This window comes from Eptesicus fuscus, chromosome 18, assembly GCF_027574615.1.
Source record: "Eptesicus fuscus isolate TK198812 chromosome 18, DD_ASM_mEF_20220401, whole genome shotgun sequence".
In the NCBI taxonomy this organism is placed as follows: Eukaryota; Metazoa; Chordata; class Mammalia; order Chiroptera; family Vespertilionidae; genus Eptesicus; species Eptesicus fuscus.
In genome coordinates, this window is record NC_072490.1 from 49,660,254 (window position 1) to 49,677,270 (window position 17,017).

Below are 17,017 nucleotides of genomic sequence, written 5' to 3' on the forward strand. Positions count from 1 at the left end.
ATCGCCAGCCTCGTCTTGTCCCCCACCTCCCCACCCAGTGCCGTAAAGTATTTACATGAGAAACACTTTCAGGAGCATTCACCGAAAAAAGATGGAAGGCGTTTGAAACATGAATGATGATTATGGAAATAATTCCATAAATGAAAGTGTTTGTTCAATAGCCAAGCTTTTCTGTAATCTATTGTTATTCGGGGATAGTCTAACAGCCACTAGGAGGCAGAATAGCGGTCTGCCTCTCTTCTTTCATGGGATTTCATTTTACTTACTTCTCCTTTATCAACATGTGGCTGGTTTGCAAATTAAATGGAAAAAATCAAGTCATGGACCATTCTTCAAGGTCAGCTTGGCTGGAAATAGACACCTGCTGTTTCCATTTTAATTTACAGCAAAACCTCACTGATTCAGAGTAATGCCGTGGAGAAGGGCTAGGCGGTCAGCATAAAAGCCTAAATTGTTGGACCTCCTAAAAGTAGGTAGTTGCTGCTTTCCAATGCAGTCTGAGCATCAAAGTAGAAGGTACTCACTGGGTGTTATATGAATACATCATAAATGTAAAAGTTTTTTTTTTTCAAAATTTCTAATAATCATAGATAAATTGACATATAAATGGAAGTCCAAGACACAAAGGTTTAATTTGGCAGGTCCCGAGGTAAAACTTGTAAGAAGAGCCTTTAGAATTTCCAGAGAAAGTTGAGATCATGTTACACATTTTACTTAAGAAAAATTAAAAGAGACACATCTGCCATGGAATTGTCACAAAGTTCAAGTGTTTGGGTCTGAATCAAGGAGGTTTTATTGTAGGTTTACCACCTGGAGATGAGAGCCCTGAGGTGTGGGGCTTGCTCACTGACTACCTGGCGGAATCCAGCGGAGGCAGGACGCCTCCAGCCCGCCCTGAGCTCTCCCAGCCAGCAGCCTTTTAGGCAGAGACCTGGGGCCCCGCCCCCACCCTAACTGGAGGGCTGACTGTCATCAGTCCTGATGCGGGATATTCACAGAATTCACGAAGGCACACGGAAATCTTGGCTGGTACTTATTCTACTTATTCTTTAGTTATTTGATAAAAACAGTTACTGGAGAGACTGAGTTGCTTTCCCCCCCTAGGATGACAGGACAAAACACCAGCCCTAAATGCCTGAAATTAAAAACTGTTTAGCCTAACCTTGAACCTGTTTCTTACCACCTTTATTTAAAAGTTGCAAACCAGAGACCATAACCAGCACCTCCTTTACTATCTCTGGAGAACTCAGTCCCTCCTTGGAATTTAATAAATGACTGAGCGATTGTCTGCAGTTGTGGTGTGAATAATCATATAGGTAGGTAGCCCTGCGGAGAACAATGGCTGCTGTGATAGGAATGCTCGCTCCTGAATTCCGGCAGAGGGCCTTAGGGTTCTAGTGAACAGAGAGAACTGACATGTACGGCTGCGAGGGGAGGAAGACCAGAGCTGTTTCTGTGCGCCCAAGGGGATTCTTTCAGAACCTCACCCTTGAACCCGCCTCCGAGAAGGAGGAAAGATTCTGGCAAGGGCAGGAATGACCAAAAATGAACAGAGTCTGTGTGACTGGATTGGGCAAGGCAAGTCTTCAAAATTAAAAACCAAAACAATATCTATTGGTTTTGTTTGCTCAGACAGGTGGACACTATTTTTGTACATGAGCTAACTCAACGTCTGTGGGCATTGAAAGTCTTTAGAAATCTTTTCCAAAGAAAATAAGAAGTTATACTTCGGCTTCTAAATACTTACCTAGTGCTTTTCATTATTTAAAGGCAAAGATGTATGCTTTAGGGGTACAGTCAACCACACTGAACACACTGTATTTTTGTACACAAATTCCATATATATATATGTACCCCTCTGTGTACTACCACAATACATATATACATATACATACATATACATAGAGAGAGAGAGGTTGGGAAGTTGAAGCAACAATACATGAAAATGTAGTGTGTGTGTGTGTGTGTGTGTGTGTGTGTGTGTGAATAACTTAGGCTCTGAGAGCAGAATTATGCTGCAGGTAAGAGATGAACATGACACTGCTACCATATACTACATGTGTGTGTATGTGATGTGTTTGGAGCCATGGAAAATTTTTTCTCTTGGGGCATTTAATTACTTTATATTGGAATTTAAAATGGCTTTAAGGATTATTGATTTTTGGTGTGGGATCAAGTCTGCTTGTCACTTTCATTTGTGGTGCCACCAAACATCGTGGCTGCACAGCCAAGATCCGTGCTTAGGATTTAGTAATTTGCTAGTTTATTGAGCGCCCAGAGAATGTGGCAGTGAGTACGGGCAGCAGAAAAAATGTTCATACTTCAGCCTTGTCTTTAGCGAGCCAGGGCAAATCCTACCTGTGGCTGCACCCCTGGCTCTTGACCGGGCTACATACTGTAATCAGCCAGGCAGTTTAACAATGACCAACACTTAAGTCCCTCCCATGAGATTCCAACTAATTGAGCTGGGGTAAAACCTGGGCATCAGCAATTGTCAAGAGCTTTCCAGAAGGTTGCAGTCTGCCAGTGAACCTTGAGGACAGGTGCTGGTGCCTGTGTGGACAATTCCACCTTGAAACAAACCCACTCACCTTTCAACATATTCTGTCTTTTTATATATTTTGTTTCCATACCAATTTGTTCCTCATCACACAACAGTAGAGTTTTGTTGAGTGCTTACAGAGCTTCATGCAGCCTTCCATCCTCACAATAGCCACATGAGCTAGATTTTATAGTTATCTCCAACTTACAGGACAAGAGAGGTTAAGTAACCAGGCCACGATCACAGAGCAAGGAAGAGGCATAACTGCGATTCAAACGCCAGCATCTCTGGCACGGAGCCCACGCTCCCGGCCACTCGGCCTTCTCTGCTCGAAGGTAAGACTGCCTCTGCCTCCTTGTCCTTCAAAGGAGCGCAGAGGCCATCGCCTCAGTGCTCAGCACACAGGTAGCTTTTGATTGAGTGAGTGAGGAAGTTTTGTATTTGGGTGAAATGACTAATTCAGGAAATAATCCTGTACTTTTATCTAAAAACCAACTGGGTCTCCAAATTCCAAAGCATGCTGAAGCTTTCATTCCTAACTTGCAAAGCTAGTGAATGAAAACAGAACTGAACTGATGTTTACCCTGGCTGGCTTTTGAACATGTAAGATTAAAATACTTTTGTGATCATGGTTACTAGGGCAGCTTCAGATGATGATTAGCCCTTAGTGAAAAGGTATTTGGGGAAAAGTGAAGAAGAAAACTGTCTTTTTCGGAATATCAACGTTCCTTTGGTACCGCTTTTGCGTAATTCGGGAAAATAGTCATCCTTTCTTAGCCCGTAGCCGCCTCAAAAATAACTTGGTTAGAAATCAAGGACACCTGCCATTTTCCTTCTTTCATTTAATGAAAAGTACAGCAGTGACTGAGGAGGACCTTCTTCTTTGTGTGCATGTCTTCAAAAATGTGTGATTTGGGTTGTTATCAGGGGAGGGCCTCCCGAGCCCGCCACGCCTCTGGAGTTTACCCTTGCGGACACCCAGAAAGAACATACTTACCATCACCTGAACCCCAAATGCCCCCAACCTGGAAAGAACTGTTATCAGATGGGATAGAGTAGGACACAGTTCTAGCCCAACTTAATTTGATGTGTCTGGATGTTAGTCCTAGGCCTCTGTTTGGAGGGTGCTGGCTTGGCCCCTCTCCCAGCTCCCAGCTGTGTGTTGCTGAGGAAGCGGGAGTTAGTTACACCCATCTTGAGGGGTCTTCACCCCATTCCTGGGCGGGTTCCAGACAAGCAACGATTCTGTGGCACTCTCTCTATATATAAATACTGTATATACGGTTCACATACAGACAGTCGTAGAGGGAGATTAGTATCACTCTGGGCAGCTACTGGTTACCACGCTCGGGACTCATCTGCGGTAGGTACAGACGGACAGAGGGACTAGGACAGGCTGAGGACAGAGTCACGGCAGGAAGGAGGCACGTGTCGGGATGTAACTGCAGTCGTGGTCAGGTGTATCAACTGCTTCATGCACGCACGAGAGGATCCCCCCACATTGCCCCCGCTGTGGAGGGCCCCCCAGCAAGTTGCTGTTACATTCCTTTGTCACAAGCAGCCCCCTGCAAGTTGCTGTTACATTCCTTTGGTCAGTGTTAGAAAGCGGGAGCCCCGGGAAAGTCCCATCGGGAGACAGGGCACTGGAAGGGCATGCACAGACTATGACAGAAGGTGGCTGGCTCATTCGGTGTAGGCACATACCTCTTTCCCCTGCCACGATCAGCCACGATTGAGTGGAACAGTAGAAAAACAGGGAGGAAATTTAAATATGCAATCAGGCATTATTCGGGATGACTGGGTTTATGGGTATTAGATATTAGTTAGCTGTACTGTCAATTTCAGTTAGTCGCAGGAATGACCATTTTAGGTGCTTGAGGAATTACGGTTATGGAATGCCTTTTCTTCCCCTTCTGCTGGCGAGTTGAATGGGGAGGAAGAGTGAGAGTTAGTGCGGTTTTCAGAAAGAGCTATGACCTGAAGCCTCAGGGTTGAAGGAGGCAGTGTTTCACAGTGGGACCCCAATGGAACCTTGGGGTCTTTCTTGGAGGACTGGATTATTTAAGTCCTTACAGGTTTGGGACTTAGTTAGCCTTGAAATCCCTTGGTTTATCATTATTATCACCAAAACCACAGTTTTGACAGTGGTCTGTAAGAAAAAGGAAGCTGTATCTATTTAGATGGATGTTGGAGAATCGACAAGTAAAACAACACAGAATAATTCACTCTGACCCTGAGTGTAGCCACCCAGGTCACCTGAGGTTAACAAATGAAGATAAATCCACAACGTGGCCTGCGATCCACACACCAAATAAAAGAAATAAAAGCAACAGTGGTGGCAACAAAAACAACCACAAATGACCAGAAAGTATTTTGCGTGCTCCGGACAATAACCATATGCTGCTCGCATAGTAGTTTAAAATACACTCACCTCTTTGGCTTGTGGCTAGAAACATCTGAAAACTTAAGCTGAAACGTACAACACGTAATCCCTTTTGGGTTGTATTCAACAGCCTTTCCCAGGCTTCTCCTCACCCACCTTCCACTTGCACTGTCTTGGCAAGGCCAGTGGAGAGCAAAGGGGGTTAAGGCACCTCATTCCCAACATCACCTGTCCCCTCCGTTCCGCAGCCGCAGCTGAGGAACCCGGGCCATCTCCCACACGCCGCTCACCTCTGCGTGATGCTCCTCATTCTGCTGGAGAACCTCAATGACTAGTTCAGCCAGACGGATTGTGTCTTCGAGCTTTTTGGCAGGGGTGATTAACCGGCCTACATTTTCTGAAGTACAAGAATCTGCGTTAAAATTCGGCGAAAGCATCGGGCTGGTTTAGTGGCCGTTAGCACGAGTGGATAAGACATTTTGAATAGTCAGCAATGTTTTAAAAAAGTGTCATGCAAATGTTAAGAGCCACAAGATTAGTAGTGAGCAAACCAGAAAGCCATATTATTGTTATCATCATCACCATCATCATCATCATCATCATCATAGATATTAAGGGAAAGCAGTGCTCCAGCTTCAAATTGGCAATGGTAAGCTACATTTTCTTTGACAGCCCATTTCAAATTGAGTGACGTTTTGTACACGCGTTCTTTAAAGACAGCATAAGTATTCTATCTAATAGCACTGCCTAGACTGTGCTGTGCTACACGGGGGGGACGATGCTACAGGAGCTTCATCTTGATTGCTGCTACGTTTGTTGCCTGGATTTGTCCTTAAACATGCGATACTACAGAATCCTTTTCATTATAAGTCTGCAAGTTTAACAGGTATTGGAATGTTCGTTTTAAAAAAAGCAGAGTCACAGATCTTGCTGTTTTAAGCTGTCCAGGGAGGAGACTGAAACTTACTGAACATTCCTGGGCCATTAGGTAGAAGGAAGGATCAAATTGTTGAAAGGGTGTTGGGGGTAGATTATTGGCTGAAGTAGTGATCACTGAAATCTTATAGGGTAGGTGGCAACAATGTACTCCAAGTTTTTCTCTATTTTTAGTTTTTATTGTGTGGAAAGGGTTGTTTTTAGCTGACTCAAGCACAAACCAAACTCTGGTTTATGTTGCACCCTTTATAGAGCTGAATTCATGAATGTTTAGCAATCATCATGTTATGCAAACTTACAAACTTTTTTCCTGGCGGGGAAAAAAGTAATATTTAACATATAAAGGATTTTCTTAGCCAATGAAATTGCCTGGATTCAAACAGTCTGAACTCACAGGGATCTTGTATTTCATGCTTAAACCCCTTCAAACCTTGAAGCCTCAGTCAGTTGTAGCCCTGGGGTATAATGGCAATAAGGATCACTTAGCCCAATTCCACAGGTAGGCACGTGTGTGCAAAAAAGGGCTGCCGAAACTTATTTCATCTCTTCATCAAAGCAGATGTGTTTTGGCTTCAGGATTTTCCTTGCTAGAGAAGATTACTTAATGCTTCACAGGAAGGTTTGTTATTTTGTTTTGTTTATTGGGGGGGGGGGGGGTGTTTAAACAAAATCATAGGCTCTGGCCTGGGTTTCTAAGTGGTTAGAGCACTGGCCCACAAACTGAGGGTCTTGGGTTCCATTCCCCGTCAAGGGCACATAAAATCCCTGTCCTGGTAGGGCGTGTGCAGGAGGCAACTAATCCATGTTTCTCTCTCACATCGATGTTTCTCTTGCTCCCTCCTCCCTCCCTTCCACTCTCTTAAAAAAAAAAATCAATGAAAAAAATATCCTCAGGCGAGGATTAACAACAACAAAAAAATCCTAGGAAGTTGGTCTCAACTTTACAAAAAAGTGCCCCATAATTTTCTCTTTGTGCATTTGTTAGATAGGTGATGAATATATCAGGTGATCAGTAATTTAGGATTAAAAAAGGAAAAACAAGTTCAGTGAAACACTATGCAAAATGAATGTCCCAGCCCCTCTGGGAGCTAAGAGTGGTGGCTGGGACTGGTAAGATTATTGAGGGAATTTAGCCAAACAAGCCTGGTGACTAGTGTGAAAATGGGCTTTCTGGATTCCGGCCAACGGAGAGCTCCATTGTCTCTGCCGTGCTCAGGTGGCAGCGTGGCTGGATACGGTTAGGGCCTGAAGGTGGGAACTGAGGGAACATAAATATGCAGATCAGGCAGCCAAGCAGGCAAGTGTGTGGAGCTGAGCTGACAGCACAACGCTTGGGCCAGAGCAATCAATATTTGGAGAAATAGTGAGGGGTTTGTGTGCTTTGGGGGCACCTGGCCTGCCTATAATTTCATAAATGGACTATGATAATTTCATTAGTAGACTTTCCGGCATTTCTACAAACATACTGTGTATATATGTTTGGGTAATATGTGTAGAGTGAGGTGCTTGCATTTTGATAGTAAATATGCATAGGCTACTATTTTTTATTAGTTGATATTCACATTTACACATCAATTTGCAAATTCCTCATTCTATGCTTATTACCCATTTGACACATACACCCACATACACACATCACACACTTACATACATTTTCTAGTAACCAGACAAGCCTGCACATTAATACAAATCTGCAGGAAGTCCCACTTGGGCATTTTGAAATCTCTTGCTTTAAAAATAGGCAGCATTGTCCTTTTGGGTGGAATACTTACCAAACCTAGGGAATTTTGGCTGCACGTGATATATAATGTAGAAATAAAATAATTCCCACCAATATTTTTATGCACTTTCATTTAAAAACTGTGTATGATATTTATGTTTGGAGAAATCCAAGATGCTTAAGCTAGGACCACCTGAAGATTTGTTTTAATATGCAGTACTTTTAGATTGACTACAATATATATCGATAGATACACATAAAGTGTACATGTGTACGCAGCCATTCTCTGGGTGTGTGCACATGTACACAGACATGTGTATGCCTGATGTATATATACAGACAGTATGTTTAATAAAACCTTTTGCAATTTTACTTTAACAGGCAACCATGAGAGTATGCAGGTTAAGGATCCTTTAATCTAAAATGCTTGATCTTCCAATTAACCCATGTAGCCAGACTTTCATTTACCTTTAATTAGCTGCAATTCCACTGTATGGAGATCAAGCCACTTTATTGAGACATAACACTCTTTTCCTCTTTCTTTGCATAGCTAACTTAGTATCTAAATGGCAAAAAAAAAAGGTACTAAAAGAGACTTCTCTAAGATGTTGTCTTTAAAGAAAATATTGTGCAAAATCCTTTAGCACCTCCTCCCTCCCCCGACAGAGGTCAAGGAGAAATTTGCGCTTAGAAATGATTTTTTTTGGTCTCTTCTGCTGTCTTAAAATGTATCGCAATATTCCTATCACCCAATCTTGTACTAGCTGGAGCACTGAAGAGGAACTAAAAATACAATATACTTAGTAAACATTTCATACAACAGAATTGAAGCTCATAACATAAAAAGAAATAGTCATGCAAAATGTTATGCAACAACAATGTTATTTTGTGCTGACATTGAGATTTGAAAATGTTGCATATGTCAGACATAGCTAGACAAAAAAAAAAAAATGTGGACATTTGGAAATAAATGCTCTCTTTCCCAAAACCTGGTGTCGAACTTGAGAGCCCGAGCCTCAGCTTAGTATTCTAATCCAAAACAACATTTCAAGAAGGAAAATGAACGGAAAAGCAAACCAAACTAGGAAGCTGCCGAGTAAAGGAATGGGAGAAGTTTATGGTACTTGATTTTGGCCTAGTCCTGCCGTTGAGCCTCTGATATAAAATGCTCGTCTGCATTTGGGTGGGCGGAGGAGGCCCAGGAGGTGGCCGGGGAGCTGCTCAGGTGGGTGAAGACAGACGGTAAAAAAAGTAAAGAGACAAAGTGACTTTCACAAAGAGTGACCAGTAGGATGACGAACTCTGAAAAGAACTACCACACAAGCAAGAATGATAAAACACAAATGGGGAGCCGCTGCGTTCTCGGCGTTACTGCCCCATTTCTGGACTGGACTCTGACCAGTGCCACCAGCACCACCCTACGGAGACACTGACTGGCTGAATACGCAGACTGGAGGTCTTTATCCAGAGGGATGCACAAACTGGAGGTCCAGAGGGATGCACAAACTGAATACGCAGACTGGAGGTCTTTATCCAGAGGGATGGTGGCAGCATCACTGACCGAAATGAGACACACGTTTGCACAGTAACGGACGCCCGTATGGCAAACACTGCTTCCTCCTCCCCGTGAGCAGGAATGGGACTTGATCAGTCATAGCTGGGAGACTGGCATCTCACCCTTGATATGCTGCTTCACCTCCTAGGAACCTTGCCCCTTCTACTTAAACCTCTCTGTGCTTCAGTTTCCTCATCTAGGATCCAGGAATTCTAATATCTTTTTGGTGTACCTTGCAGGGTTGCTGGTAAGAGCAAGTGAAACAATGCATGGGCTAGATCTCTGCAAAGCCTAAGGTGCCTACAAATGTTTATTGTTCTCTCCAATATTGTGCAAAGGCAGGAATTAATTGCCTTGCAAGAGCAGATGAAGGGCCGCTATTAGTTCAAGTGCGCTAGGGAATATTCTTGCTCCCTTTGTGGAATTTCAACATGTCAAAATCTGTCATTGGGGGGGGGGGGGGGGATGTGTGGTATCTGATTGTTTCCAGCTCATTTAATTATTTTCAATTTGGAATTTTCATGGCTTTTATATTGTGGGTTGAATCATATATAAAAGCTTGCCAGCTTATCAAATATGTTACTTGCTATTCCAAATGTTAGAATGCCGTAATCAGCACTTGACCCATCTGTCTTGTGGTTTACAGTATCAGCACAGCAAACATCCTGGAACAATAGCCGCTCCTTCCACAGGCATAGGGCCCTCAGCTCCCCACTCCCTCCCTTTGACAAGCGCCTCATTAACCTTGGACCTGCCGCTTCCCAATAGTTCCCGTTTATAAAGCAGCGTGCACGGTGAGAGGGGACATACTCCATTGCCAAGTTTGCTTGAATTTTCTACCGGGGAAATGATTTTTACTGCAGGCTTATAGGAAACTGTAATTCTAGCGACATTAATAAAAATATCTGCAATATGAATAAATATAATATTCTGGCAAAACTATCGATTAAAAGCAAGAGTTGATGAAATCTTTTTCTTGTGGGGTCACCTCAAAGTTTTGAATGCAGGGTTAAACATAATTATTTAGCAGTCTCCTCTTATTTAAATCTTTTGTTTGTGAAAGATTGTGTGTAAATGGAATTTAGAAGAATCAGTTTTAAATCACAGCTACTCAAAAGAAGGGAACGACTGAGCCTTTTTTTATTTAAAAAAAAAAGTATTCCTGTTTAATTTTTCTTAAAATCTGGTCTCCTACCTACAGCTGAGCTGAAAGTTAGGGATGTTTCTGCTAACACAACCTAGTAACACATCCTGGCTTTTTAATGAATGCGTGCTACCTGAGTGTGCAGTTCTCATGGGAACGCTCACTCTTTCTCACCAGAGGACAGGGCCTGCGTAGAGAAACACTTGCACTGTGGTTTATAGAACAACGGAAGGTCCCAGGCTGATCTGTAACCCGCCAGGCAGCAGCTACATATTTCAGCCAATGGGTCTTGATGAAAAGTTGCGAAGGGATTCCCGGCTGCCAAGTGTCTGTCCAGAATTCTGACAGTGAGGTTTGCCACTATAGAAACACAAGCTCCCTATTTTTTCCCCCTCACGGAGCAAAACAAAAACATCATACCTTGGTTTCCAACTTCATTTACCCAATTACCATTGCTCATGTTTACACAATTAAATCTGTTTGGCTTCCAAAGAGAGAGTTAAATGTGACTGCAGGAAACAAAAAGAGAATTCCTCTGCCTGCTCAGCTCAGCCAAGGAAGGGAAGCATCCAGGAGCGAGAGGCACTCCAACTAGCCCTTAAATAACCTGAGCATCCGGGTTCCAGTGAGCGAAGTGCCAGCCCCTGAAATACCATGTGAGAGATGGATGTGCTTGATGGAAGCCCGCTTACTACGGTTCCAATCTATGGGCATGTTGCTGAAGATGCCAGTGTTTGTATTGTGCTATTACTGCAAATCACTAGCCTGTAGCCATTTGCTTTGATGTGGGACGCGGGGTGGGTAAAAGCTAGATAGGAACAGAAAGCTAAGGAGATAGCCACGTCACGTTTCCAGGGTACCCTGCCTCCCTCAAAGGATGGCTCCATGGACCATGCGTTTAATGCAGCATTACAATTCAGCACCATTTCCTCAGTGGGGCTGTAAATTATATACATTGATCCCCTAGCAGGACCATCACTCCCTTTCAGAAGATTCCGTCTTTAGGGCAGTATGAAGTATAAGGTAATACAGACTGTTGGATGAATCATGGATCCTTTTCTCTGCTCTTTTCACTGCGGTTGTCTTTGTCTCTTCTGTAAAACATGCCTCTGAGCCTGCCCTACTCCTATGCAAAGCCTTTAGGAGATCCCTTTCCATAACAAGAGGGTGCCTTCATAACAAAGCTCGACTCCTCTGCTGACATCTCCACTTGTGCACTTATGGCCTTTAACAATAGCAAACCACATACATATCCCCCTCCCTCTATGCCCAGCGAATTATGTGTTTCTGGGGCTTGAACAGAGCCTGCCCAGGGCAGGTCCTCGAGGTGGAAAGAAATCCTCAGTGGATCCCACCCAGTGCACTGCTTTCATGGCAAAGCAAAGACTCGGTGTTGCAACATGCATAGACAGGATGCAGCAACTTTTATCTCTTAACCAAAGTCCCTGGTTACTTAACGCATGTACTAAGCTGAATTGTGAATCGTGAACAGTATAACCTAAACTTCCAAACCTGAGAACGACTTCAGGTGTCTCAATGCAATTTAAAATGATTTAAGATAGTTAAAAATACTTTTGATTTAAATTAAAATAATTTGTATCTACAAGGAAGAAATAATGCTATTATGATATTTTTCTTCTCTAATTTGGTATCCTTGTCCTAAACAATGAGCTGTTGAACTTAAGGAAAGTGAGCTTAATTCTGGATAGACACACTCAGTAGTGGATATCTGTTATTCTTGTACGGGTAATAACCTTCCTCAGGAGAATTGCCTTTCCTCCACTTTATGTGGTTCTGGTGTGAATGTCAAGCAATGAATCCTACAGGGGCAGTCATGTGAGCCAAGCCAGGCCAACCATACACCAGCACCGTTATGGAAATTCTGATTGGCTCAGAGATTAACATGTGACTCAAGCATGCCAATGAGACCCTTCTCTGGAATTTTATACAGTTGCTTGAAGAGAAAAGCTTGTTTTCTTTTAGGGTTTATTTAGCTAGGATGAAAGCCAGTGCTATCTGTGACCATGTTGTTCCCAACCTCTCTACCATGACCTCCAGTCACATTAAACATACCTGTCAGCAGTTGGAGAGACTAAACACACTAAAATTCTTTATCCTGAGACCAGTTCCTCCAGGCATTTCCTAGCTACACTGGCCCAGAATTCCCTTTTCTTGCTTAAAGTATATGAGGGTTGTGTGTGTGTGTATGTGTGTGTGTGTGTGTGTGTGTGTGTGTATTTTGTCACTTGCTTTAGCAATAATACTGATTTAATAGTACTATTAAATATCCAACCAGTCCCCAAATAAGCTTTCACGTATATGGCCACAAGCTCTCTGGGGCAGGATCTTGGAGCATCTGGAAGGATGCTGAATAGAGGCAAATATTTTAGCAAGGCCAGGGACCGCCTAGACAGTTCTCCTTGGGGAACCAGCCCTTGGCCTCCAGGATGACGTCCTCCTTGCAATGCATCAAAGACAAAGACCCTGGCCTTGGTGAAGACCCTGCAGCACCTGGCATTTCCCTTTACTACGGGCAGAATGTAACCACGTGTTTTATGCCTGTGCTCTCTTCTATAATATCAGCTCCCTGGGGGTAGGGACCACGACTGCTTTTGCTCATTGCTCAGTCCCTTGGTATCTGGCATGGATCCTGGAACTTAGTAGGTATTTAACTACTAATATGTGTGGAGCTATATTGCTATGTTTTATTTTGAAATTAATCATAAAAAGATCAATCAACTGCCTCCTATATTCCACTGACATCCAAATTGCAATCCCTGGATCAGCAGCTCCGCATCACCTGGGCACTTGTTAGACAGGCAGGTTTCCAGGCCCTGGTCCAGACCTGCTAACTCAGAATCTATGTCTTAACAAGATCCTCAGGGATTTTTATGAACTTTAAAGTTTGAGATGTATTCTTTTATATTCCAATTCTGAAATAAAACATTATGTCCATGCTACACATTTAGATTGGGATGTTTTCTTTTAAATAATAATAAGCAAATAATAACATAATAAATATAATGATGCTAACTATGCTAACAGGCACTGTGCTAGTAGCTCTTTTCAGAATATGTGTTTCAATCTTTGCAACAACCATTTGGGGGAGGAAAATAAAAGTGAGGTTTAAAGAGGTTAAAAAGTTCATTGGAGCCAGGATAGTGATTTAAGTTTTGGTACCCAGGCTGGTCCTGAGGTGGCGTTTCCCTGGAGCTGCGTATACAGGATCCTGCCTGTGGACACTGTGCATCTTCAGCTGTCATGCTGAAACTTCAGGCCAGACGGGCTGGGGTGGCGCCATTATCTCTTGGCTGAAAGGTGAGGTCACCTGGTTGGGGGTGAAGGCTACTGAATAGTGCGCAGGATCCCAAACTAGAGTCACTAACTGCCCATCTTATTTAGAAACTGCTAGGCCTCAGTTTTCCTGTCTGTCAGGTGACTGTTTGGGACTAGATGGTTGAGAAACCCCTTTTTAGTCTTACAATTTTATCACTAACAACCACGGTGTTTCATAGCTTAGAATTTCAACATGTAGGCTTAGGAATTATGCTCATGTTCAAATTCTGTCTCTGCCACTAACTAGCTGTGTATTCTTGGGCAACTTACTTAACATGTCTCTATTTCTTTCTCTTTGTATTTCTATATACAAAGAGTGAATTCTTATTTCATTGAGTGTAAGTGGCATATTTTAACATTTCTGAAGTTGGGTGCATTTACATTTGATGGCGTCTAACAATTAGGTTGGCAGCATTGTTTTGTTCTTAGGAGTATATAAATTAATGGTACATCTTATAATTGATGGCCTTTTAGAGCCAAAGAAATATGGTAATAACATACTACTTATAGAGTTGTGAGAATTAACTGAGATATGCCTGTAACTACTAAATACATACTAAATTCTCAATAAAGGACAGTTGTCACCATTGTCATCATCAGCAGCAGCGGCTTCTATTCTTTTTCTGGTAGAAGAGACACTGGTCTCTTATTTATTGGTTTATGGCATCTTTTTTAACTCCTTCTTTCCTCCGGGATCCTCCATGGGGACAGTGTTGGAAACATGTTCCTCCTTGCCCTCCTCACTTTTTATAACACGGATGAGGTGCTAGTCTACAAAATAATCTGGGCTTGGAAACCCTGATTGATGTGTCCCTGAAACAAGAAGGAAGGAAAGGGAAACATTTAGTTTCTTGTGTAAGAAATGAAGCCTGAGGTGGAGCTCATTTCGGAAGGGCTTGGTGCTTGGTGGGAGGGGATTTGCCCTTGGGTAGGTGGCTCTGCACTGTGTGTTCAAAGATTGCAAGCTTAGTTGTCTCTTCTCCTTCAACTGGCCTTGGACCTGAAGGAAGTTTGGCTGGAGACAGGGAATGATACTGAACCTCAGCACTACAGAATCTGCTTGGAAGTCCTTTGGGTGAACTTGTCCTGCGTTAGAGGGTTTCTGTCAATTGGGGAGACAAAAGTCTTCAGTTCCTTGGTAATCTCAGGGAATCTCAACTGCCCTGAGGAAGACTTCAGGATGGGAAGATTGTGGCAGTGATCTGGTCTCAGAAAGGACTGTTCTGTCTTTGGGTAGTTTTCCTGGATTAAAAGTTGTAGGTATTTTTGAAGTTATCCATTCATTGATTACTATCCAAGTGCCCACCACATCAACCAGAAAGGTGGCAGTGAGAAAAGAGATGAAAAAGCATGGTATTTGAATTTAGAAAAATCTGGTTTAAATCCTGCTTGAGAAATTCACTTATCCTCAGCTCCCTCACCTGTAAAAGGGGTAAAGATGGAATCCGATTCTCCATATGAAGTCCTTAGCCCATAAGTGGGTTGGCTGGCTCTATATCTATCTATCTATCTATCTATCTATCTATCTATCTATCTATCATCTATCTATCATCTTCATCATCTATTTATCTATCATCTATCTATCATCTTCATCATCATCATCATCTATTTATCTATCATCTATCATCATCATCTATCATCTATCTATCTATCTATCTATCTATCTACTATCTATCTATCATCATCATCTATTTATCTATTATCTATCTACTATCTATCATCTATCTATCTATCTATCTATCTATCTATCTATCATCATCATCATCTATTTATCTATTATCTATCTATCTATCATCTACCTATCTACATCTGCTTATCTATCTACCTATCTATTAATCTATCTAATTTTGCAAATCTTTGGTATAGTTGAAGAAAATTTTTTTTTTATTTCAAGTTTCGATTGAATTTTTATGATGCTCAGAAAATTATACAAGTATTTAATCAAGAATTGAGGCAAAACAGCAATAGTAGTGTATCCATAGAGCTTGCTGGGTTCAGAACATGTGATGGCTTAAGTGAAAATATATTTAAAATAATAAATTTATGTGCAGGAGTCACAACTTTTCTTTCATAGAGTGGCAGCCTTTTACTTTCTTGAGATACTGTAATTAAACTGAATATTTAATTTCTAATAATGCCACCAGACAGAAAGCACAAGTCCACCAAAATGCCACCTGCCGAGTCCCATAGCCTCTCAAAGCACAGCCTGAGCAAAGGGCTCCTAGCTGTCCACATTCCACCCAATTAGGGCATGTAATTCCAGCTGTGTCCTGCCACCTCCATACAGTTGGTTTTGAATACCCACCCATGTATTTATGCTTAGATCCCTCTGAGGGAATTGAAAAAGGAGAGGGAGGGTAAGAAAAAAGATGAAAAGATCCGGAAAGAAATCATTATGATTGTGATTGTGATTTGTTTTGCTTAGAAGCCTCAGATATACCAGGCTTCAAACCCATCTCTGCTTGGACCTTAACTTTTAGACCCAGTTTTACTCAAGTCCTCCTTCTCAATCCTTTCTCTCCGTCAAAGCCAGTATGATTGTCCTGGAGTGCCAATCATCAAGCCACCCTCTTGCTTAAAGAGCCTTTAATGGCTTTTTATCACCTTTGGATGTGAGATGTGTGGAATTCTTCCTTTGAAAAATCTATATGCCTTCAAAAGTTGGCATAGATTCCAGGTTAAAAACTTTGGACCATGAGATATAATCTGAACTTTATATCAAGGCTTTTGAGATCTTGCCTCCTGTCTACATTGCCATCATCAGCACCCTTTACTGCCATCATTTCATTGCAACCACATTGAATTACAAAGTAGTTAAGACTGTGGCCTCTGCCTGGACTCAGATTCTGTCTGTACCCTTATTCTACTAGAATTGTGTTATTTGACCTTTCTGTATCTTGGTTTGCTCCTCTCTAAAATGGGAATAATAGTAGTATCCACCTCATAAGGGTTTTTGAAGATTAAATAAGGTTAATACATATAAAGCACTTAATAGTCATACCTGGTACATAATACACACTGAATAAGCATTAGCTATTTTTATTAGCTATATGGTTTTACGTATTTGCACATATTACTCTCTCTGTCCAGGATGCCTCTCCACTTTCCAATCCCAGCTCCCTTTCACTGATTCTAATTCATCTTTCAAGATGCAATTTAATCTTTCCAACCTTGTGAAGATTTCCAAGGCGTCTGACAGTGTCCTCTTATGCATAGCTGTCCTGGTTGGTGCAGCTGCATTCTTAATGTGTAAGTGACACTAGGCACCCATTTGGACACAGGCTTCATAAGGTTATCAGCTGTTTCCTGTTGTCTGCATAGTCCCTGGCTTTCACCACTGCACCTGGCACATGGTAGGCCTCACTAAACACTTGTTGAATGAATGAAAGAGTGAATGAATG

The 17,017-nt window shown here is 42.2% G+C and overlaps 1 protein-coding gene across 8 annotated transcripts in view; it reads right to left on the reverse strand.

Moving 5' to 3' along the window:
* CADPS (calcium dependent secretion activator) overlaps window positions 1–17,017 on the reverse strand; it is a 468,003-nt gene that overhangs the window by 91,217 nt on the left and 359,769 nt on the right. For 5 of the 8 annotated variants that reach the window (XM_054729907.1, XM_054729905.1, XM_054729906.1 and 2 more), the window contains one exon: window positions 5,216–5,322. In XM_054729907.1, coding sequence (XP_054585882.1) covers window positions 5,216–5,322 — 107 coding nt within the window. Of the gene's footprint in view, window positions 1–266; window positions 288–4,246; window positions 4,256–5,215; window positions 5,323–17,017 lie in introns of all 8 variants that reach the window. The other 3 variants (XM_054729908.1, XM_054729904.1, XM_054729900.1) reach the window with 2 other exon arrangements.